Raw genomic sequence first — 24,064 nt, forward strand, 5'->3', positions numbered from 1 at the left:
GGGTAAATAATATGCATTTTTCAAATATTAAAAAAATACATACAAATGTATAGAAATCTGGCCTAAATATGTATCTTCCTGAGAGATCAAAATGATCTTATGAAAGGTGTCAGGCATAGCTTTGAAATTTCTGTTTCAAATTGTCAGTCTGTGTCACAACCTAGAGTTAATTAAATGTATTTTATGCATTTTCATACAGACAGTATAATATCAATGTCTGTTTACAGTTTTATAACACGAGTGCACTTGACCCTCTTACTCAGTGTTATAAAGTCAGCACTAGATGGTTAAGATCCTAGTTTTACTTTGTGTTCATCTTAATACAATGCAAAATGTGGGCATAGTCCTGCATCCATAGAAATACATGGGGAAAAAAAAGAGTCATCTTAGAAGAAGCCATCTCAAACTCTTTTGTACTGTTCAACTTAAACTTCCTCTTTATGTTCTTCTGGTCTTTTTCTGTTGATTGGCTAGCAGGCAAATCACAAGAAAACATGAAACTGTTTCATCATGTGGGCTTGATTCAGAGCCTATTGACATGAGTAGAACTCTTTCCACTGGCCTCAGAGGGCTTTAGTTCAAGCCAGACATAAAGGTCTGCCATAATCCGTAGACAGCCCAACATGAGAAGCTGAAGGCTAAGTCCCTTTCTCGTCTCTGACACTGACTTACCAAATGACCTTGGCCTAATCATTTAACTTCCTTACGGGGTAACCGTGATTTATACCTCCAATTTTGGGAGTCATTTGAGAGCTATAGATTTAAAACATTAAATATGATTCACAGCATGCTAGGATTGAAAGATGTGAGTACAATGCATCACTGGTTTCTTTCTTTTAATATACTGTGGGCTAGAGCTTATCCATCCTTTTCTAAACATTTTAGCCAGTTTATCCCTTCATCCATTTCATATACTTTTCAAGAATGTTGAATATACTTTGTAGACCTTTTTTTCGTGAAAATATTAGTTGTTGTTTTCAAACATTAAATGAATAAAATAGCACAGCAGCCCTGTGAATTAATATATATATATCTCCATAGCTTGCACAGAAAGACTGTGAGACAAAGGGGGGATTAAGTGACTCCAACAGAATCAGAGAGAAAGTCAGTGGTAGATTTGGGAGACTAAATTGTCTTTCTCGTATTCTTCCTGTATACATGTACCTCACGCTTCATCTATGCCTCTGACATCATCTGTGATACACTCCTGAAAACTACTGATTTTAGTAAGTTAGTTAGCTGTTTGACAAGGGTGTATTTGGCAAGTGCCAACTATAAATGACGCGTGCCCTGTGCAGTCAGGATAGCTAAGTGGGATCCATTGTCAATCTAATTGTTACTTTGATACTGAAGGAATGAAAATATAAATACATAGTGAGAATATTTCAACTGGAGCTCTATTACAAAGCCAATCATAGCAGCAGTGAATTATTACAAAACAGCTTTCAGAGCCATCTCTTATGGCTATTCTTGCACAAACATCACCGAGTCGGTGCTGATTTGGCCTTGATACCCAACATTGCCTGAGAGCCCAGCAAACGTGATGTTTTGACAGAACACGTGAGGAAATTCTCACCTCCTTCCTTCTCAGATCACTGATAGAACAGATGAAGTCCATAAGGAAAGCCATAGTGAGTGGCTGATCAACATAAAGAAGGATCAGCAAGAAACAGGCATTTGAAAGCAAATCATGGGACAAGAAGAAAACCAAAGAAACAAAAGATGATCCAGCAGTTATTAGCACATTAAAATTTATTTCAGATCTCTCTAATGGCACATCCACACAAAGCACAACCATGCTTTCTGTGTAATTTCTAAAACTACTGACAAAATACATCCAAATACCAAATGGTAGAGCCCAACTCTGGTTGCAATAATGTAGAACATAGGGTGAGGAATGCAAAATAAAGCCCAACTCTCATGTCACAATCAAAGTAAAGCTTTCCAGAGCGCCAAGAGCTGCACAGTGAAAAAAAAACCCGTGTGGGTAAATTAGTGTGCATCAATTAAGGACAGGGCATCACTCGTGATGCTTTAAATAGACCTACTTGTGCCCAGAAGGAAAAAGAGGGTCTGACAAGAGAAGAACGCAAAGAAAGGGAAGGCTGAAAGCAATAGTGAGAGAAACATGGTTACATTAAGTAGCTCTGAGCATACCTAACAATTCTTTTGTAAAACACATAACTGAGGTATCATGACTGCCCGCCTGGTCATTACCAGTCACCAGTTTGCTAAGACATAGTGGTGGGAGAAGCTCATCATAATGAACATGAAAGAAGGTGGTGATATTAAAGATCGGCTAGGGAAGGGTACCTGTACGTTAAAAGATGGGAGACTTGAAATAAAATGTGAAGGTGCTGAGGGGCAAGATGGCACAACTGTAAAAGAAAGAGTTTGTGTCTTAGTCGCTCTGTGGCCATATTGAATATGACCTGTTAAATTCTCTGTGTAATTAAAAGAGATAGGAGCATTCATACATTTTGTTGCAAATTGATATGATCTTTTTTGTCAGTGATCTGAATAAGATTGTACTATAGTTTTTAATTTAACAGATTAAGAAGCACAATTAAAATATCATGAAAAAGATAATAATCTAAACCTCTGGGTTTTTTTTGCTTATCCCTGCCAAGTTGATAACAAGAGCTGGTGTATGTAACAATTACCTCCACTACTGTAAATTTACTCTAGTTTGTGGGCTGAAGTGTTAATAAATACCTTGCAGTATTCCAGAGGGAGAAGCTTTCCATCTAATTAATAAAACTAGGAAGAATACCCAGGACACTGAACCATATCTTTCTTATTAGTGTTGGCTTCTACAAAGGAGAATCCCTGAATCTCAACACATTAGTAAATGTCATACCCCTGGGTTGCACAGAGACCTCTTGAAAAACTGCTGATTTGCTGTGGAAAAAAATCACCATAGACTTCAGAAACAATTCAGCTAGGGAATACCAAGTGTAGAAAATCAGTGTAGAGCATGGCATACATTATAGCAGCTACATATTTGTGCCACATTTGGTGAATCTTGAAAGAGAAAACATGCAATTATACCCCCATTTCCCTTCCATTTTTGGTCTGTACTTACACTAATATCTTTCTTTATGTCCGAGTATGGTCTTATTGCAGTTAGGTTTTTTAGAGACTTAGCAAAAACTCTCCTTTACGTGTTCTCTAAACCTGGGTTCTTAAAAACACTTTATACTGATACGTAAGCTGCATGTAACCGTTTATTAAATGAAAGAAAAAAACAAAGGATCACTTGAAGAAGGGGAATCTTTTAAGCCCAGTACTGAAATAAAATTCTTTCATAAAATATGTAATGCTGATCCCGTTTTCCTTTGCAGTAGTCCACATTTGGGAAAAATAAACTTCGTCTCACTATGCCTGAGCCAGTTCTGTTTGAAGGCAGTTTGCAGTAAACCGCAAATTAACAGACTAACTTTCTGACGAGCACATAATTCTTTACTGTACTTCATTGAAAATCATAGTGGTAATCTTATATTATGGAATACTGATATGCATTCTCTGACAGACTGGACATTTACCAACGAGTAAAAATTCATGCAGTTCTTTTGTAGAATAAAAAATGTAGGGTGGTATATGTGTGTTTTCTCACATTATTATCATTATTTTTATTAGACTGATGTAGCAAACTGGTATTACTGCCTCCAACAGAAATAGAAATAACATCTCTGCATTTACTTCTTACTTGAAGTTTTTTCTCTGAAAAATGCTCCTGCTGAGTATATTTGTATCTGCTTTTCATCTTACTGATATGCGTGATTGGGAGGCTAAAAAGAGGTAAAGCTACAGAGCTTATCCATGAGGTTGCTGGTAATTTGGCTAAATACGAGTCAATTGGATGGGAAGTGGAGGAGATAAAAGATCAGCCAATTTTTTTGTCTACATCCAGTCTTCTCAATTTTCATAGTCCATGCTTTAGCTAGGATCTTCACTGAATTCTGGTAACTTATTAGAGCATAAGAAGGCAATTCACAATGCTGTCCAGGACTCATAAAGTCCAGCGATGTCTGTATAGTCTAGTATTTTAGATGTTCTAATGTACTGCATATGCTTAAACCTTTCAATTTGGGTTTGGTCCCGTCCGTCCCCCCCCCCCCCCCCATTAAGAATGTTTATGATGCTTCCACATACACTGCAAGGAATAGATCAGTTCACAGCATGTACAGTGAATACCCGCCATACGTGCAGTTTCAATAAAGCATGTTAACAGCAGATACTGGTCCTTAAAAGACCATATATCAAGCATCCTCAGCGACCCTTTGTGACTATGTTCCCTGTTTCAGGAAATACTTCTGATCTGACCTGGGTAGTTACATTATTATTTTGTCCTTCAGCAAGACAGTTTTTTATATTAAAAAAACCCCATCTTTAATAAGCAAAGAATGCAAGTTAACAAGCAGGTGATCCTCATTCATTTTGGTAGCTTTTAGAATACTCTGAGTTTGCTTAGTACAAATGCATGAGTACACAGGCTTATGCCAACACACACTTATACATATACCTGGCTGCTTTTATGTGTATGATAACACCGAGGCTCTTCCGTATCCATTATTTTCATCTTTCTACAGTAGCAGCTCCAGAGTGAGAGCTCAGTTGCTGTGATTTTGAAATTCTTTGCCTAGGGCACATCTCTCTAAGCTCTTCTGTTCAGAACTCTAATTGTAGGAGTAGGCTCCAAACACCTCAAAGAAAGGCAGCCCAAATTCTGAGGCTTCAGTTTTTAGGAGACTAGGAACTGAATGTTATAGGTCATCAACATATACTGTACTGTCTTCAGCAGTGATCAGCCTCAGGGGAAGAGACATGGTCCCCATAGTACACAAAAGCCTCTGGAAAACTTTTACTAATTCCTTATGCTCAGAGATTAGACTAAATAAGGAAACAAAACGTCTTTGTCCTTTTAATTTGGTTTTGGAGTATTATAGCTGGAGCTATTCTGGCTGTCCATCTAGGCATCAGCTCCCTCTCGTGAGTTCTTGGCTTCAGTGACATCCTTTGGGAAGGAGTTCCCCAGTCTAGCTACTCTGTGAATGAAGTTTCCCTCCTTCCTTCCATTTTGAATTTCCTGTGTTTCACTGTAATGGTGCTTGGTCTGTGTTATGAGACAGGGAGAATAAAAGACTTAGACCTGTTTTTTTATACCATTAATTTATATATACTTTTAATGCATTCTCTCATACATCACTATGTTGAGGAAAACAATTCCTGCTTTATGAGTCTCTTTTCATAAGAGTTTTCCTAAGTACGTTGTTCTGCTGTACTTTCTCTGAACCTCCTCTAAATCTGTCATACTTTGTTTAGAAAGGGCTGAGCCATTCTGTTGTTAATATTGGAAATCAGAGAGTACTGTTGGTATTTTCCTTTCAACTTTTCTTGTCTTCAGAGGTGTTTTTAGCCTCAGCCATGAGCATGACACCAGCTTCACAACTAACCTCGGGCTACTGAAAGGGGTACTAATAGATGCAGTTTTCAAGCTAATGTTTTCACACTCTTCCCTGGACTCTTTCAGAATTGGTCAGGATGATGCAGCTCTCCATCTCTTTTTCTCACCTAGAGATCATTTAGTCAGCCTTGTCTCACTCGGGAGGAACTAACAATACATACTTGGAAGGCCTTCTGTCTTAAATTAAAGAGGGCATTGGTGGAGGTCACCTCCATAAACTACATTCTGGTGATGCAGGTACCAACATCATATATAATCCCCTTGTTCCTTTAACTTGCACTGCATTTTGAGAAGTATTTTCATTTTCAAACTGAAAATAAAATAATGTCAGACAGTGTTGCATGAAATTGCATCTCCGGTGCTGCCTCCAGTGAAAGCCTATCATCTAACTTCACCTCTGTGCATCTGCTCAGGATAATGCATTTAGAAATCAGGAATGGTTTGCTTTTTTGAGTCTCAGAAGCAAGTGACCTGGATTCACTCTTAAGAATATGATTTGCAAACTTGTTGACTAGGATTCTTCACCTGGAGGATGAGTTGATTTGTCCATATAAATACCTTTTGTCAAATTTAGTAGATGAACAAAATGACCCCTTGCTTTCCATAGAAAAATGCATAGTCCTTAAAAAATATGCAAATTTTTTTGAGACGTATGAGAGGGTTTTAGGTCTTTAAGAAACCAAACAAATTCAAACTGAATAAGAGTGAGAGAGAGAGAGGTTGCCTTTCTGCAAGCCGCCAGCTTTCCCAAGTGTCTCATCCTCTCCCCTCTGTCATCCTGAGGCAATGTGCCTGCATTTGTGTGTAGATTTATAGTTTATTTTTATCTATGGCTTCATCTGTAGGTAGCTATTATAGCCGCCTTGCCTGGATATTGTTTGGGCCTGATAGATCTGTCTGTAGTTCATCAAAGGGGAGCTGAGTGGCTAAAAGCCATTGGGTCCAGCTGAGGATGAAATACGAGCCATCAGCCTTGGTAATGGCTGTAAAATTTCATAATTACACGGCCTTTATTACATTGCATAATGATCCTGAAGCAGTATGGAACAATTAATTAAGATTTTCAACCATGGCTCTTTCAGAAATTAAAAGGTGCTAGTGGCTGAGAAATGGGGAAGTGTCTTGTCCTAAAAGCATTAGGGATGCTTAAGAAGTACTTCCTGGGTACTTAAAAAAAAGGGGGGGAGGGGGGAGGAAAAAGAAGTGAAGAAAAAAGACAAGAAAAAGAAGATCAACTAGTTAGGCAGCTAATGTCAGAGTAACGTTTTTGTACTTTACTGCTAGTTCTTAATGTCAAAGCTGGTTCTAAAACTCCTGCGACAGTCACTGCCATAAAGCTGTTCCTTTTCTGTTCTGTAAAAATTTTCATGCCTTTTTTCCCCCGCGTTCTGTTCTAGCCATTTGTCACATTTATAAAAGTTGAGCTCTGCACATTATTAAATAAATGCATGCCATGACTTAGGAGGAGGGTCACTTAGCTGCGTATTGGGGTGTACTGACCAAGGATTTTCTCTTACGCACTTTCTCGTGTCTGAGGCCATTGAAATTCTTTGAAGATCTCTGCAGTTTGACAGACATCCCCAAGGAAGACTTTTTTTTTTCTTTTCTGTTTTGATATTTTTCTTCCTTTCTTTTCTTCTTTGTAAATGCAGCATGTCAGATATAATATAATGTTTTCCATGAGATTGACCTCAGACCTGATCAGAAGTAATTAGATTCCTAAGGTGCTGCAAAGGTGTCTCACGGGTTTCTGATGTACGTACTGAAAGAAAAAGTGTTTATATATGTGCAAGGAATATGCAGGGAGAAACAGGAGGCCTGGACCTGTGCATGTACGCATTACCTGTTGTGATCAATTGCTCAGTATAATTCCGAAGGCCAGCAAATTGTGATCCAGATGGGGTGTGGAGTGCTCACTGTGCCAATGGTAGTAAAACTGATGAAAAGACAGCAAAAATAACCCTGGTGTTCTCCAGACACCATCAAAACTTTCAGGTCTTACGGGAAGGAATCTCCTTTTCACTATGTGCCTTTTCCCCCCCCTCAAACTATTTTGAGTCATACAAGCTCTCGATATAACTCTTAGATAGGAAGAGCATTGAGTATTATTGTTTTTAAATTGACCGGTCATCATGTAAGGTCCTATCATTCTAAATATTTTATGAGAAGCTAAGGTTTCCCCAAGGCACCTCTAATAATAAACTTTCTGCAGAAAATTTGGAAAGGATTATGTGTTTCAAGGAGGAGCTGGCTGCTTGAAGTAAATTCTCTTGTTGAGTCATTTATTCCCTTAATAGGAATTTTCTGATCTGCTGTCATTCTTGTTCACACACTGGGTGTCACTGCCTCTAAAACACTTGTCATTCTTTAATGGAAACAAAATAGTCATTGCAGTCAGAGCCGCAATGTCATTCCACTACCCCTTGCTGCGTCGGCAATAGTGAAAATGACAGAGCGGCTCTCAGTAGGGGTAATTAAAATGTAAATATTGATATTTTATTATTTGAAATTACTTTCCAGTGCGGCATTTAATATCTCTCCATCTGTGCGGCTCTGTTTAGCGGTCACTTTAGTGCAGCTCTGGGATGCCAAGCGGCGGCTTGATCCCCGTTATGTCAAAATGCTTGTTGCTGCTTAATTTTGATATCTAATTAAGTGGAAAAGTACAGTCCACACTGTAATCCATGGCATCTTAACCAGCTGCTTGGGTATATTTAGAATTAATCTCCACTATGGAATCATCCTAATGTATGCAATTAAGAGTCTGCCGATGGCTAATTAGGTGTATTAGAATCAGGCAGCTTCCTTTTTTTTTTTTCCTTTCTTTTTTCTCTCTTTTTTTTTGCTGTGTGTGGACTGTTGTAGACTTAAGACATAGCCTCCAGAGATTATCTTAATGGTACATATACACTCAACTACGTAAACTAGAAATTTCACATTCATGTAGGAGAATATGTGTGACTCTTCCCCCAAACCAGGGAGACTATAAACATCGTTTGAATTTTTTGGCAACTGCAGCACATTAAGAAAATCAACTAACCAGTAGAAAAGTTTTAAAAATTGGGAAGAAGGAGGAAGATGTGTAGGACAGTGTTCTGAGCTGTCATTTTCCTGCCAGAGGGTGAAGGGCTGTATTTACCCCAAATTTTGCAACCTGAAGTTTTTGGTTTGGCTATGGAAAGATATTTTAGCTAGCTCAGCACATACAGGGTTAACACAGATATGTTGATTGGATATTAAGCATGGTTGTCTCCATATGCTAATACATTCCAGTATTGGATTCATATTATTAACATGATTGGGGAATTCCTGGAAACCTGACTTTGCCTGACGGAAAGATGAAGGGAGCAGGGATTGCCACAGCTCTCAGTGAGGAAATGACTGGTGGCTTCCCCAGGGGAGCAAAAGGCAAACAGCAGTGACCCAGCACTCTTTGAGGAAAAGTGCTCTCAAAGCAGACCCATAGAGGTTATTAATAAATGGCAGCACGTATTAAATGCACAAGAAATCCCTCCTTTCTGTGAAGAAGAAAAAAAAACCCCAAAACTGATATAAAATAATCCAACAAACTTGGTTTTGAAGCCTAATGTGCACCAGGCTGAAGAAGCTTGAACTCTGAATTTCTTGATATTCCCAGTCTGTGTGTGCAGTTGTTGGGAGGCTGATGGCATACAAATATTTGAAGTGAGCAGTACCTGACCTAATGCTGATCATTGTTATTAGTTTAGTTAGCTTCCTCTCTCAACATTGTGTTCTTTTTTTTAGTTCAGTAAAGATTTTTAAAAAAGCGATAAGGGTGGGCTCTTTTTGTTTAATTATGTGTGATTGTAGTTTCATTTCTGCTAGCTGAACTCTTTGAAGGATCTAGGTAAGGCATACCATGCACAGGATATGCATGTATAGTGCTGACTAGTCTAAGCTGAACTGTGTTACCATTTTCTGGATTGGACTTTGAGAAAGATTCAGCCCTATTCAGGTTATTTGTTGTTTTTCATCTACAGTCTCTTTGCTAATGACAGAATGTAGTTTTTATTTTTTCACCCACAAATCTGGCTTTAGTGTACCCATACTCAAATACATATGTCCACAACAGATTGAAGGAAAATTTGTGTGAAATCAATATTTATGTTGAAAATATGATTGGTCTTTTTTTATATAGGCTCAGTGAAAGAAAACAATCAGGGTCATAAATGCAATCCTACTCCTTTTTCTCCCATGTAAATGTCTGGGCACACAGGTGATACCTCAAAATATGCTAGACATTTTAAAAAGCAGTTGTCATATAAAATGCTGTACCCCAGAGGCAGACTTTTCAGGTCTAGGGGCAAAGGCGGTTTTAGGAGCACACTACGTCATACCATCTGCCTCTGCTATCTTCAATAAGAGGACAAAACAACCCTCATAGTTTAACCAAAGCATGTTCAAAGTTTACAATTTAAAGAACTGCAAGAGTTAACTTTAAATGAGCAGATCAGATCACATATGTAGTGCATTAGAAAGATCACCTTCAGGAATCTGCAAGCTCATATTGCTGACCTTAAGGAGACCTACAGCTACACTGGGCCATATTGGACTGCTAGTCTGAATTTTAAAACTTTTTCATTGTCCCTGTCTTAGAATTCAAAACCTCACTACAGAGAAGGTAATACGCAAGAAGTGCCAACAGGAAAAAAAAAAAAAAGAAAGCAGTTTACTACTTACCAGGTCTTCCTCTGTTCTCAGAGCATCTAGTGTTAAATCAAAATGTAAGTGTTTGGCCCGGCTTCTTTTTAATACAAGGTTGGTATGAGTTTGGAGTAAAGCTATTTAAAATTGTGGACGTTCCAGTGGTAAAACCAGGCCAAAGGGAAAATTAAGAATTAATCTGTTTAAATCTATTGTCTTCTATTTTCTATTTTCTCAGTGAATACTGAAATAATAAGCTATGAAATGGAAATTAATGGATATAAAGAGTACAGTACTTCAAACCATGTGTTTCCAGAAATGCCATTATAAAGTACTCCATACATGGAGGTCTTACCAAATCTGTCCTGAAGCAAGGGTGACTTCCCAGGTTTTTTTCATCTTTAATGTTTCACTTCAGAGCATTAGCAGCTGAAGGTGGTTATGTGAAGTCAGAGAGACATTCTTAAGTCAGTCACATTTTCCAGCTCCTTCCCATTACTGTTGCTAAAGAAGCAGCTCATAAGAACTTGTGCTGTAACTAGGAATACGATATTTAAGAGTAGCTGCCTAGAAATATTTGGGTTGTTAGAGAGGGGTGTCGATTCAAGTACTGAAATCAATTTGAACTATAGTGAATTACATCTCACTATATGCATCTTACCCTGGGAAGAAATGACAAGCTTAAATTGTGCCTGTTTACTGTTATCATGTAAGGTTTCAGAGGGTAAAGACAAACTAGAAATATTTCTAACTGGTATTTAAATTACATTAACACCTTTTTGTATAGCTTGAGTGAAAGGTCACCCTAGACAAGCAGCATCTTCACTGTTTGTAAATGTCTAATTTGCTGCTTTTAAATTGCTGTGAACTTCACTTACTTAGTCCTGCTGAATGAATCCAGTGTTGCAAATACTTCTGACAAGCGAATATTTGCTTAGTGAGAATCCATTGTTTGTAATGGATTGAGAGGGACATGCAGTGTGAATGCATTTTTATTGCCGTGCCATCTCTCTGCTGTTGTTTCAGTGAGTTGAAAGTAGCATTGTCATAAAAGCCCCGGGTTTCTTAGTGCTCTGTGTGGCATTTCCTGTCTTACTGGTAGGTGTTAGTGAAGAAGTTCTTATCACAGGCATTTTTTCGTGTTATAAAATATTAAAAAAAAAGTATAATTTGTAAGAACTTGGACAGCAAGAGTTAGGAATACAAACATGCTTAAATAAAACCTGAGAAAGAAAGAGCACAGGCTTGGGCAAAGACATCCCGGTCTCTCTGCACGCGTTTTGCTTTTTGTACTTGCGTCGGAGTAATTCTTGGGCACCTCTGTGTATGCAATCTGATCTTCCCTCTCCCACGGCCGCACAGCTAACAGATGGCAGTCACAACTCGTAGCGCAGAGAGCGCTGCTCGCAACAGAGCCCCAGTGCTGCTTTTGCAGTGCTCTGCTGCGGAGAAAAGCATCGCTCAGAAAAGGCGATGGTTTTACTGTGCAAAAGTTGCTGGATGAAACTAATTTTAAACGTAACTTGAACTGTAGCACATCAGTTCTAAATAGCTTGGAAGTTGAATCCAGCAAACAGCGTTAAGTTGAGCCTTTGGCTATATTTCTGGTCAGTTGTAGTTTCTGCTTTGGGATTTAATTTGTGATTTTTCAAGTTTGGGTAAATACCTGTGCTTTTTGTTTCATGAGCTGACACCTTTCACACGGAAATCCTCAGTTGTACTTAAATTTCAGCTTGCTATGTCATCACATGCAGTTATTAGCCCTTCAACCAGGGGCTCCATGTGCAAATGGGTATGGGGAAAAAAAAAAGAAAAAGGGGGAAAAAAAAAAAGGGTTCACTCTGGTATAATGAGTCGTATCTGTTTCTGCTCCAGCTTTCACCAAATTTCATCCATAATCTGTGAAATATGTTTAGTGATTAGTGAGAGCACTCTCCTTCTGTTTAATGGCTTTCGTAATAGCTGAAATGTTTGTGGGTCTTGACGTATATTTTTAGACTACAGAGTATTTTGAAATGCAGTTAAATCCATTTTTTCTTGGATTAATATAATAAAAAGGATCTCTTAATTAAGATCTATGGGGACACTCAGCTCTAGATGTACCCAAAGAAAGTGAATCATGCCATCCTTTTCCTTGGATTTCTGAGAGAATAATATTAGGTGGCAGTCAGGCTATGAAGGTTTCCTTCAGCAAATACCATGATCATGTCTAGAAAATATTATGTAGCCCTAGCAGAAATTTCACTGCTGAAATTTCCCTGGCCTTTGTTTACATCCCTGGAAGCCAGCTGAAGTTGTACGATGGATCTGGGCAAGCGCTGAGAGTGTGCCAGGAAGGGAGAGGAGGGTGGAGTGACAGCTGTACATCCAAGAGCACACTGGACCTAAGTCTGATCTTGAAATGGAGCGGAGTTTCTTTACGTTCACTTCTGTGCAGCCGGGATAAGCCTTTGGCCCACTGTTTGTCATTTGACCATGAGGCCGCTCACTCTCTAAATAAAGTAATCTGGGCTGAAAGCAAAGTTTTTTTAAAAAGTGTTTACAACGTCAGTTTGTTCTTTTGACAGTGGTGACTATACATCACTTTTTGAAATCAGGAAATTGCGCTGGAAACATCAGTACCCGTAGAACATTTAGAAGGAAGTTAATCTATCAAAATTAAGTGTAAATAATTTAAAAATCCAGCTCTGGTATTTCAACTCTGTAAATATATTGAATCTGCAACACACTAGTAAACATGTCCTTTTCAAGCACAGCTTTGATTATACAAAATGTAAATGAAGATATTTGAAGTACAAACCAGGGCAAGATGGAGCAATATTTTACTCATAAAGCTAACATTCACAAAAACAACTGGTAAAATAAATGGGAGGTGTTTATCAGAAAAAGCGAGCAACTCCCAGGTTTGCCAACAATTTCATACCTGGTTTGATCAAATATTTGGATTTCTAAACAACGTAACAGAGAGGAAGGCAAGTTCATTCCCTGCAAAGTGAAATAAACTAGGATTCAAGTCAGAGTAGCCTGATGTAGGCATCGCATCAAAAGTTTAAGGCTCAAAATAATGGTAGGCTAAGTCCAGCCGCTGCCTTTTTTTGTCCAATAGGTCTCGGAGTGCTGTGTGCAAGGCACAGATCTTACTTTGGCACTTGACCATCTGCAGCTGCTTCACTCTAGCCCCTAGTGAGTTAGTGTCCATGAAGTCCATCTTAATGAAGTAGAGGAAAGGGTCTTCAGGAATATAAAAGATTTACCCTGCTTACCATGGAGCTGTGTGCGGTGTGAAATAGAGAGCAAGCAGTGCATGTGCTGAGATTTGAAAAGATCTGTGGTTTAAACAGCCCCGTCTAAGAGACTGTGAAGGGTGTTTGGAGCTGGCTTGGAGTGCTGAGCGCTACAGAGCGCAGTCAGCTCGCCGCCAATTGCTCCCATAATAAAAATGCTAAGGCCTTTTTACCTATTTATTTCTGCTTCCTTTGAGCTTCAGGTTTACTGGTATGCGAAAGGAAAAAAAAAAACCAAGCATATGTTCGGTTGCTCAATCAACCTTTTCTCAATCCACACTCTGTGATCTCAGTGAGTCATTACAGCATAATTACAATTTGAGTGCGATACGCTGTTTGTAGAAAAGTATCTATTTTTAGCTGAAGAAACACTACAGTCCCTGAAAGGAGCAGAAAGAAAGAAAAAAAGGAGGGAAGAAAATCTGTAACCAGCAAATCAATGCTATTGTTAACTGATATTACGAGACACCCTGTAGATTTACAATGCTTGCGTTCAGCCACATAAAAACCACACTGAAAAGAATGCCTACCAGGGGTTAAATTCATATGCCTGTGCTGCAGCCTATTTCTGTCAACACTCAGCTCAGGAAATAAACATTTATGCTTTCTGAAATGAAAGTGTATTTTTGAAGACTAGCCGTCAGATATTTTTTGCCCTTCACACTTTCAAATGCTTAGCCTTTTTTGTAAGTTGACTGCAAAGTGCATCAGTTTGCTCGGCAAAAAGAAAAAAAAAAAATCTTGACAAGTGCCCATGGCATCATTGTCAAGCGCACGAGCATCTAGTAGAAGATGGCAGGAGGGTTGGCACAAAACATGCTTCCTTCAAGCTTCTTACCTCAGGGGTACCTGACTCTTGAGAAGCCTTTCAATCCTTCCAAATGACGTTATTGCAAACTGTCATCTGGTTTATTTGGAGTGAGCTGTATCGCAGATAAACATGCTATTTAACTGCAGGTCAAGGTACAGAGTCATTCTGCTAGCAAATGCCTGAGATACATTAAATGGCATTGACTTGGGGAGGGAGATGGAGAGAGGTCAAAGTTGTCACCAATATGGTACATGCTAAGGGGGAAGAAGGTACACAACATTGTACTTTAAAAAGCCATTATGCAGTTCTACATTTAAAATGTTGACCTGCAAGACACTTAAGGGTTAAGGACCCCCACAATGCACGGCAAAGTTCAAAACCACACCATCCTGCAGCATCTCCGGGCCGTTTGGAAAGAGCTTACAGCTGTGACTGGGGAGGCTAACACTGCTCGAGAAACCTGGAAGTGTATTTTGTCTAATTTGGAGAGTTTTTTAAAAATAGTTACATTTTAAAATAGAAAATGTCCACTTGTCACACAATGTGGTTGATCTAGGGGATTCATATAACAAAAGCTCACAGAATCAGAGCACAGTTTGGCATGAAATAAGTATAACCTCTTCCAAACACTTAAAAATAAATCTCTGTACATAAATACATATGCCCGTGTAATCTATTCTTTCAACTGTGACTTGCTGAACATCTTTTAAAAGGGCATTGGTGTTATACAAGAGACATGCCGGATGCTTTCACATTTTCTGAAAAATCAAAACAAAACAAAAACAGATTAATTACAACTTGATGCAGCTTTTCATTCCCATGAGGGATGCCTTTAAAAGTTAAAACATGCTTTCACTGAGCAGGCTTTCAAGGGAAAGTTACTTCGATCAGGAAGAAAATAATCGTGTTTATTTGATTTATTATTTGAGAGCAGAACAGTGAGGTTTATATTTGCTAGTTTTTCTAGAATGTAAAAAACTCTTGATTTTTTTATGTGTCATATAAAAACAATTAGTATATTTACTGCATCAGAATGCAGATTTTTCAGGAGTGCAGTACAATAAATTATAGACAACATCCCATTTTTCCCCCTCACAGGCCACATGTAATTTCCTTTGGCTGTGGCACACAATAAATGTTATTGAAACATAGCATTATTTGTTTTAAAAAAAAAACGGAAAAAACAAACCTGTGCTAAAATAGATAAGTAAATAAAAGAAGGAAGTTGGGAGTTTTCAGAAGAAAAAAAAATAGAGAGAAATTGCAGGTTAAACTTTTTTTAATCAAAACTGATTTTATTGCTTTTTGCTTAATTAAACTCCTCAAAGTGTGTGAAACATTGTTATACCTGAAAAATTGTTAATTTGTAAATCACAGGGACAAAAGGGCTCCACTGCAACTTTAAAGTTTCTATGCACGTAAATGTCAATAGAGTGCCTTCTCCATCATCAGCACTAAATTCACATTGATGCCTCTTTTCTTCTCTGTATTGATCCTTCCATGAGAACGTAGATTTGTATCTGTTAATTAATGCGTCCTGAAACAGCGTTTGTATTAATCAGGCAGATAAGAAAAATTGGATGCCTGCACCCTCATGACAACCGTAAAAGTGCTGGCCCTGATAAAATCGTGGATGGACCTCAATAAAAAAGTTCCTCCTTCCACTCAATAAACTAATCATCCTGCTTTTAATTATTCGGCAGAAAGATGTGTGGAGATTGGAGAATGTGTAAATCTATTTACTAACAGCAGTGTCTGGGAGGGAGAATGGGGCTGTCACAGGACGGTGCTGCAGGCTACGTTCTCTGTCCATCTGCTACTGCAGAAAAACTGGTTCTTGAAAGACGGGAAGGAACAGAAATGTTGAAGCTAATTGAAATCATGAATTCCTCCTTATAACCTTTCAAATGATTATTTCTTCTCCATTTCCCTCTTACTTATTTTAATCGTAGATGTGTTATTTTCCATTGTCACCTCTTCAAGGGTTTCCTGTTGTTGTTGGCTCAGTTTTTATTGGGTTTTTTTGAAGGCAGAGAGCCACAGTTCTATCACAAGACTCAAAAGACAGTAAGAGAAAATGAAAACAAATAAGGAGGGGGGAGAAAAATGAGAGAGAGAGCATGCAGCCAGTTTTATGTTTCATTTTTTATGGATGCCTGGTGGTTTGGATGTGGGGTATTCTTTTTTATTGTATTAGTTTTGCTGCTTAGTGCTTAGAGAGAAAATCTTGTTTGGAGTAGATGCCTTGCAGATTTGCCAGTTTATGATATATTCCTGCTTGACTGTAACTCTTGACTTTCAAAACAGAAAAATGCATTTAAGTGTAATTGAACGCCAAAAAGAATGTTCTTACAGCAGGAACCCTGTCAAAGGACATGTAAGCAGCTTCATAAACAACTAAATGAAAGCCTCAGACATGTCTTAAGACCCTTTAAGAAAAGCTTGACTAATCCCCTTTGATGATTTTATTAAGTACTTGCGGTTGATGGTGCCAACTGGCAAACTACTGCATTTCACCAACAGGCCAGGAAAATCACTTCCTCTCCCATATTGTTTAGTAGCTCCTAATGTGATTGGGATATTAGCAGTTTGATATAATAAATTGACAGGTACTGTAAACAAGAGTCTGAATAGGTAAGGCAGTAAAGATGTTTGCCCTTAGTGATCCTATTAGGAAAGGCAGCGGCGGGGGGGGGGGGGGGGGGGTGGAGAAAAAAAGCAAAAGTTAAATTCATTAAGAGGCATTTATTAAATTTTTGGTTGCCCTCAGAAAAAGGATGGTGTGACTGCTATTCAGTTGGCACTTCAATATGCCGCCCTGTTATTTCAACAAGTGTAATAGAGGCGGGAGCCGTTACAGAAGTAATTACCGTCTTTTCTGAGGAGGGTAGGTGTTACTTCTCTTTCCCCTGAGGTTAAAGTTCAAAGAGAATTTTCCTCTTTGTGATAATCACCTTAATTCTATTAAAACATCAAATCTTCACTTTTTAAAAAAGGGTGGGTTTTTTTTTTTTGTCTCCTAAATTATCCTTCTTGGTTTATAGTAATGATGAGCAGAGTCATCAGATCCCTGTTTCACAGCATCAGGTTTTAGAACTAAGCATGAGTATTTCAGAACAAAGGCAGCATCATACAAATCACAGACTATCACTGCAATACTCCCCAAATTAATATGATTCTTACAGAAAGAGCCTGCAAATTCCAGATTGTTTATAACTTCATACATTGACTAGAAAACCTTTGATTTTATATTGATACACTTTCCTGTAGTAGGATGGGGAGGAGGGGCACTAAAGCAGAAGGGAGAATAATAGAGGACGTACATGTTTTATCACACTGTATATAAAAATAAATCAAACAGAGGAGCAGATTTTTGACAAATCCAAACGTGCTTAATATTTTTCCTGTATTTTTTTCCTATTCAGGATTCTCTACTTTGTCTCTAGCTGACCAGATGAGCCTTCTGCAGAGTGCTTGGATGGAAATTTTGATTCTCGGTGTTGTATACCGGTCACTTTCTTTTGAGGATGAGCTCGTATATGCTGAAGATTATATTATGGATGAAGACCAATCCAAATTGGCAGGCCTTCTTGACCTTAACAATGCCATACTGCAGCTGGTAAAGAAGTACAAGAGCATGAAGCTGGAGAAAGAAGAGTTTGTCACCCTCAAAGCTATAGCACTTGCTAATTCAGGTTGGCAGAGTGGCATGACGGTTGCTACATTTTTAATATGTTGCTTTCTTTTTTTTTTTTTCTCCATAATACTTTCTGCATGCTTGTTTTAAACATGGGTTTAGAATAAGAAATTGCTGATCAGACTTTAGTCTAAAAGACAACAAACAAAGCAGTTCAAACTAAAAAGAACTTTCTGGTTCTAAGTAATTGTGGAATATGTTCCTAAGGGAGTGGAGAATACTGCCCTGTATGATTTGGAGAGTATTTTACAGGCAAAGATGCCTTCAAGTGAATATAGATGTTGTTCTCCTAAATCCATTCCATAATCCAGACAGGTATAATCATTGCAATTAAAATGAACAGAAAGGATGCATGAGGATATGCTATATACGTTCTCTTTAAAGGCAGCTACTGATTTGTTTGATAGGGTGAATTCAGCATAGGGGAGGAGGGAGGAAATTCTTATTTAATCTCACAAGGACCACACCTTACCTTATGGATCCTCTGCATTTATGAGAATGCTTCTGCAAAAATTATTACCTGTGCAGCAAGGGTTAAAAATTTCAGAAAGAATTTTTTTCCTGCATTTGAATTTAAAAGTGCTGAAGCAGTGAATACTGTCAGATAAGTAAAAATCGTTTGTGCTTTGTTGTTTTTCCTTTTGTGTCTCCTTAATGCTTTATTGTGGTCTTAAGTCCCTTTTAGCATTTGCATAAAGTTCACGATAGATCCCTCTTTAATGACGTGCCGATCATTAGATACCTGTGTGTCAATAACATGCTCTGATGCTATGTTCCATTGACAGTCACACCGTGCCCCTCCATCTGCTTTTGTTTTGACCCTATCTTTGAACTTTATCTTGGTTGCTGGCCAGTAGTTTTCCCTTTAATTACAAGAAGGAAACTGTCAATAAAATCTGTTAAATGGGATGCAATGAGTGGCTTGAATGGGCGGACGGCTATTTGTTCAAATTCTGCAGCATTCAAGGTATTGACAGTTTGTTTTCTGGGGCCATATGTGACGATCAATCTCAGGCTGGGCTCAGCCGCGCTGAAAAATGAAAAACCAGATTGCTTTTGCTTACTTGTGGATGACGACTTGTGATTTGGCGCGGTCCTAGTGAGATGAGACCTTCTGCCCAAATTGCCCCCCTGAGAGCCAGGACGCGTGACTGTTTTTAGAAATAATTTTTTAATTGATTTTGTAATTAACAGTTCATCTACAATATTGATGCATGAATCCTCAGATTGATAGGAGGGAAATTGTTTTCAACAATGAAGTTGTACTTTCCTATTTGTCTTTGTAATGTGATTTAGCACTCTGCATTTTTAATTGGAAATATAATTCAAAAACATGCAAAGCCAAAATGCTTATTAGTTTCTTTGTAAAATATTCTCCACCCCACTAACTCTGCCCTTAGTTTTAGAATATTATCTTATTTCCAGAATAAACAAAATGCTGAAACGCCTCTCAAAGATCAAATTTTTTTTTAATTGAAGATTTGTTTATAATTTTTGATGATTGTAGATAGACACTAGAGGATGCTTTGCAGCTACAAGAAGGATTTTTCCCCAAATTAGTCATGCTTAATGAACAGAGCAAGCAAGTTACCTGGAATTACAAGTCTAAATTGAGACTTTTTTTGCATTTATTTTGATTCTGTAATTCAAAGACTGAATTAGAAATATTTGTATAGTTTACTTGATAAAAGGATAAGGGGCTAGAATATGGGGATATGGTGTTAAATACCACTCACACCTTCCCACACACACACACAAAAAAAGACATGCAGTGTTTAAGTAGTAATGAAAGATACTGCTGCCCAAAAAAAGTTTAGTCATATATTGTGCACAGAGTGTTATCAAAATCTTCTATAGCTTCATTAACTTTGCTGGGAATTACAACCAGGATAATGTCAGAGATAAATACAATTCAGCATACTAAAATTCAGGGCACATTCAAGTGAAAAAGTTTCCTTCCCACATCTTAAAAGGAAATAAACCTGCTGTTTTAAAATGAAACTATTGCAAGGAGGCGTTAAAAAGCAGCCCAGCCATTCAACTTCCCTTTCAACAGAATGTTTTGACTGCTGACATTCAACATTTCAGCTTCAGGTTATACATGCAGCAGATACCAAACTTCTACCAGCTGTAGCTACGCTAACCTGTAGATGTAAAATAGCACCTGCAGAATTACAGCCTATCAAAAAATATCAGATCCCTAGTGTTTTAATTTACAAATGCTGCTAAAATCAAAGCAAAATTGAAATTAAAGTAAAATTAAAGTTTTTGTCTTTTTTTATAGACAAACCCAGAAATAGTTTATTTTCACATAACTACGAACTTGATTAATGTAAATGCAGCTATATCCAAAAAAAAAAGAAAGAAAATGCCGTTATAAAATCAATTGGTTAGCAATTCACATTTTAATATATTTTGTTGCTACATCTGCTTTCTTCCAAAATTTACACTATTTATTTTTCTGGTTTAAAATATATTAGCCTTTTTATAGCTGTAGAACGAATGGATGAAGTATAATAAGAAATCCTAGGCATTTCAGACTTTTTTGCCATATCCACCCTGTCTAGAAAGATTCCCAGGTTGACTCTACTGTAAACAGTAGACAAAGATGGTTTTATAGCTCTGTATCTGTGTTAGTGATTTATGATACAGTGTCATAGTACTTTCCCTGCTAGTATATAGAAGCAGGAGGAAGAAATTGTAGATTGTCTTCATATTGATTGTATTTTGTTTGAATAAATACCACAAGCTTTGTTTTGGCCAACAAATCTTAGTATCGTGAGCATGAAAACACCCCAACTAACTTTTCTTTAGGCCTGCAGAGTCTATTTGTGCAGTACCTGATCTGAGATAATCCTGCCATTTGGTTTCTAAAAGGTGGGGAGGAGGAGCCGTTTTTCAGGGAGATTCTGTGACAGCCGTTATCAGATGTTCCTTTTGGAGGGTTGGCCAATGCCATGCTGCTTCTATAAATTTCCAGAAATGCAAGATGTATCAACCTCGTAGATTGTCACTGATTTCAAATGGAGTGCATATAGCATCTGAAAAGTTTAAATACATACATAAGATCGCAATACTGAAATGTATAGACATTTCAGTCCTGTGCATGTTAAAGTCTCTACAGGCATGATTTCAACAGTAACATTTAATATGTAGTGCTTAATATGGAATTTTATCAGGTTAGCTTTAAGTATCTGCATTGATTGCATAGTAATTAATGCAGCCTTTATGCTTGAACTCCAGAGAAGTCCCTCGCACCACAGCATTGCTGTTGTCTTGTCAGGATCACAAGTCCCTTCCTTCTTTCTCTACCTTGTCTACACAAATGCAAGTAGGTACCTCGAAGCTGCAGGATGCAACTGCCCTGCGTTCCATTGCACACTGCCCAAATGAAGCAAGCTGGCACCAATGAGCACTTTGTTTACCCACGCAGAAAATCAACTTTGAATGGTTTCCAAAACATGCATGTACCAATTACTTCCTCGTGTGTAAGGGAAGGTGAAATATTTCCAAAATATGTTTGACGTGTACACGAGTGCGTACCCGCACACGTGAACACTCCCACACAGAAAAGATGACCTGCTCGTCTCTTTTGTATTAGAAAATGCTTTCATGTATCGATTAGGTAATACTAAACAGGGAGTTGCAGGTGAGCAGTTTTTTGAAATTGCCTAATCAGTAAGGACTAAATTGTGCCTTCAGGCCAAATGTTGCAGAAGAGCTTAAGACTCACAACTGAGACCAGATTTTTAAGAGAAGCTCAGTTCCCATCTATGACCTGACATAAGGAACTAGAGTGTCAAAATACATTAGCACATTTGAAAATCTGATCTGTGTGTATGTGCCTAATAGAACGCTGGCATCTTGAAAAATCTGACCCAAATGTGGATGCTAGGCACTTAAAAGTATAACCCTATGTATGTATGCACTGTTGAAAATTTAATCTTAAACGCTAATACTAGCTGTCCTCTGCTCACCATCACAATTTCTGGTCTCTCTTATTAACTCTCCTAAAAAACACCCAGCGCCCTTTCAGTACTGAAGGAGTTAGAACCAAGAAGTATCTTGTGCATTTTAGCAAAATGAAGCACAGATCAACATTGATGCCAGTGAATTTACATGATCATCTATCTTTGTAAAAAAATTAGTTTGTTCTTACAACTTACTTAGCTTTCCAGCCACCAAAACAGTATAATCAGGCTATCACCATTAAATAATATTATCATAATAAAAATTAATTGGTAGGATCCTATAAATCACTTATTCCACAGAACATCATCTTTATTCCCAGTGTAGACAGTGGCTTACCTTATGTCACAACATACTATATTTAGTTTCTAATAATGCCTATTTTTTTAATTTTATATTATTTAGTCATCTTGTTCCTGTTAGAATTCATTACCAAAATGTAGCTATTGTGAATAGGCATATATAATATATATACACACATACCTGTGTGTTACTGGTGTGTTACCAATGGGGTTTTTGCCAAATATAAATATCAAGGTCTGTTAACTCTCTCATGTAATTGTGTGTAGAGAGTGGTACAGCATAGAAACAAATTTTTAGAACAGGATGTTGCTTGAACACAGTTTCCTCCTCATATTTCATTTTCATGTAATCAAATAGATGGCACCCACAATTCTTAGAGAAAATAAATAACTGCTACCATTTGCTTAACAATAGCATTAAGCAAATGGTAGCAGAGTTAATTAATGGTTTAATTTTTATTTTTTTCTTTTTCTGGTCTAGTAACTGAATAACTTTGAGATATTAGTGAGTCTCAGGCTGCTAACATGTAAATAAGATGAAATAGGTGGGTATTATTTACGTGTTAGCAGCCTGCGACCCGCGAAGGGTAAGAAGCGAAGCCAGCCCAGTGGCCAGTGGGAGGACGGAGCCGCAGGTTCCTTACTGCTGGGGCAGGACTGTAAGGGGAGCGCTGTGTGGCGTCTGCTGGGGGCCAGCTCTGTGCTGACAGGGGGTTTTTCTGGGTAGGAAAGCAATGATCTGAACTGCTGTGTCACCAATGCAATTGCTAGCCTTCACTGTTACTCATCCTGCTTTTCCACAGCACTAAACTAGGGGCTCTCAATGATAATTATAGCATTACCTGTATCTTGTAGTGGATAAAAAGGATTCGGAAGCATTCATTCAACATTTTCTTTTAGTTGGTATCTTACCCCCCTTTCCAGAGTTTTCGTAGCCTTGTTGAGTAGGTGCTCGAACTGGTTCATAGTATGCAATTTGTTCTGCATTGCAGAAATACTCCTTTATTTATTGCCCTCACTACCTACCCTAGTGGAAAGTAAGCCATTTCAGGAATAAAAAAAAAGGTAGTTTACTGTGTTTTAACTTACCTTATGCCTGTGGTTTTAGTTCACTGCTAATCCAATTAGTCCCTGAAATAAATAGGTGTGTTGCGTGGAGTAATTTCTTTTCTTACTACATCTTCGTTTCCTACTGTCTTTTAAAAACTGCTTTGAGGCTTCAGTTTTCATGTCTCTTCTTAAAAGTAGGCCAAACCAGTGCAATCCAGACTAAGGCTTTGTTCACTAAAATCAATCATATAAGCCTTTGTTTTACTTTTTTGGTTTCCACTGCCTATAATTCCTATGGACAAGGAATTCTTAATTTACTCCTCTTCAATTTCCAACATACATTTCAATTCAATTGTCTGTTTCCAGTAGAATAATCCGGATGTCAGACCATTTTTGCTGTCATCTTTTGCAAGGGAAAATAATTCTGGTTTTCTATGTGCTTGTCTCTTAGACTAACCATGCAGACCCCAGCAAATAGTTTTGTTCAGGAAAGACAGGCAAATAGGTGGTCAAAATTAAGTATATTTGTTGACCCTACACAGGAAGGACCAAAGTAAGTATCTGGGGCAATTTCAATTCTAGACTGGAAAAGGATGGGAATTCTTGCTGGGTGAGGGAACCAAGAACCTAGTTTGATTTGCTATCGACAGTTTCCATGGGTTGCTTCTATCTTAAGCAATATGCTTTTTAAAATGTCACTGTGTTGTGTTTCTCATAAAAATGACACAGAAACACAATGTGGGCAAGCACTTTGCAAAAATGTAAGTTGCCCTGTGTAAATCTGGGATACATTTCGGGCAGGAGATGAAGGGGTTCTGT

At 38.0% G+C, this 24,064-nt stretch overlaps 1 protein-coding gene across 14 annotated transcripts in view; it reads left to right on the forward strand.

Moving 5' to 3' along the window:
- Positions 1–24,064, forward strand: part of ESRRG (estrogen related receptor gamma) — a 386,503-nt gene that overhangs the window by 353,622 nt on the left and 8,817 nt on the right. For all 14 annotated transcript variants that reach the window (XM_075042636.1, XM_075042629.1, XM_075042635.1 and 11 more), the window contains one exon: positions 17,653–17,922. In XM_075042636.1, coding sequence (XP_074898737.1) covers positions 17,653–17,922 — 270 coding nt within the window. The remainder of the gene's footprint in view (positions 1–17,652; positions 17,923–24,064) is intronic.

Source organism: Buteo buteo, chromosome 12 (genome assembly GCF_964188355.1).
Source record: "Buteo buteo chromosome 12, bButBut1.hap1.1, whole genome shotgun sequence".
NCBI classification, from domain to species: Eukaryota; Metazoa; Chordata; class Aves; order Accipitriformes; family Accipitridae; genus Buteo; species Buteo buteo.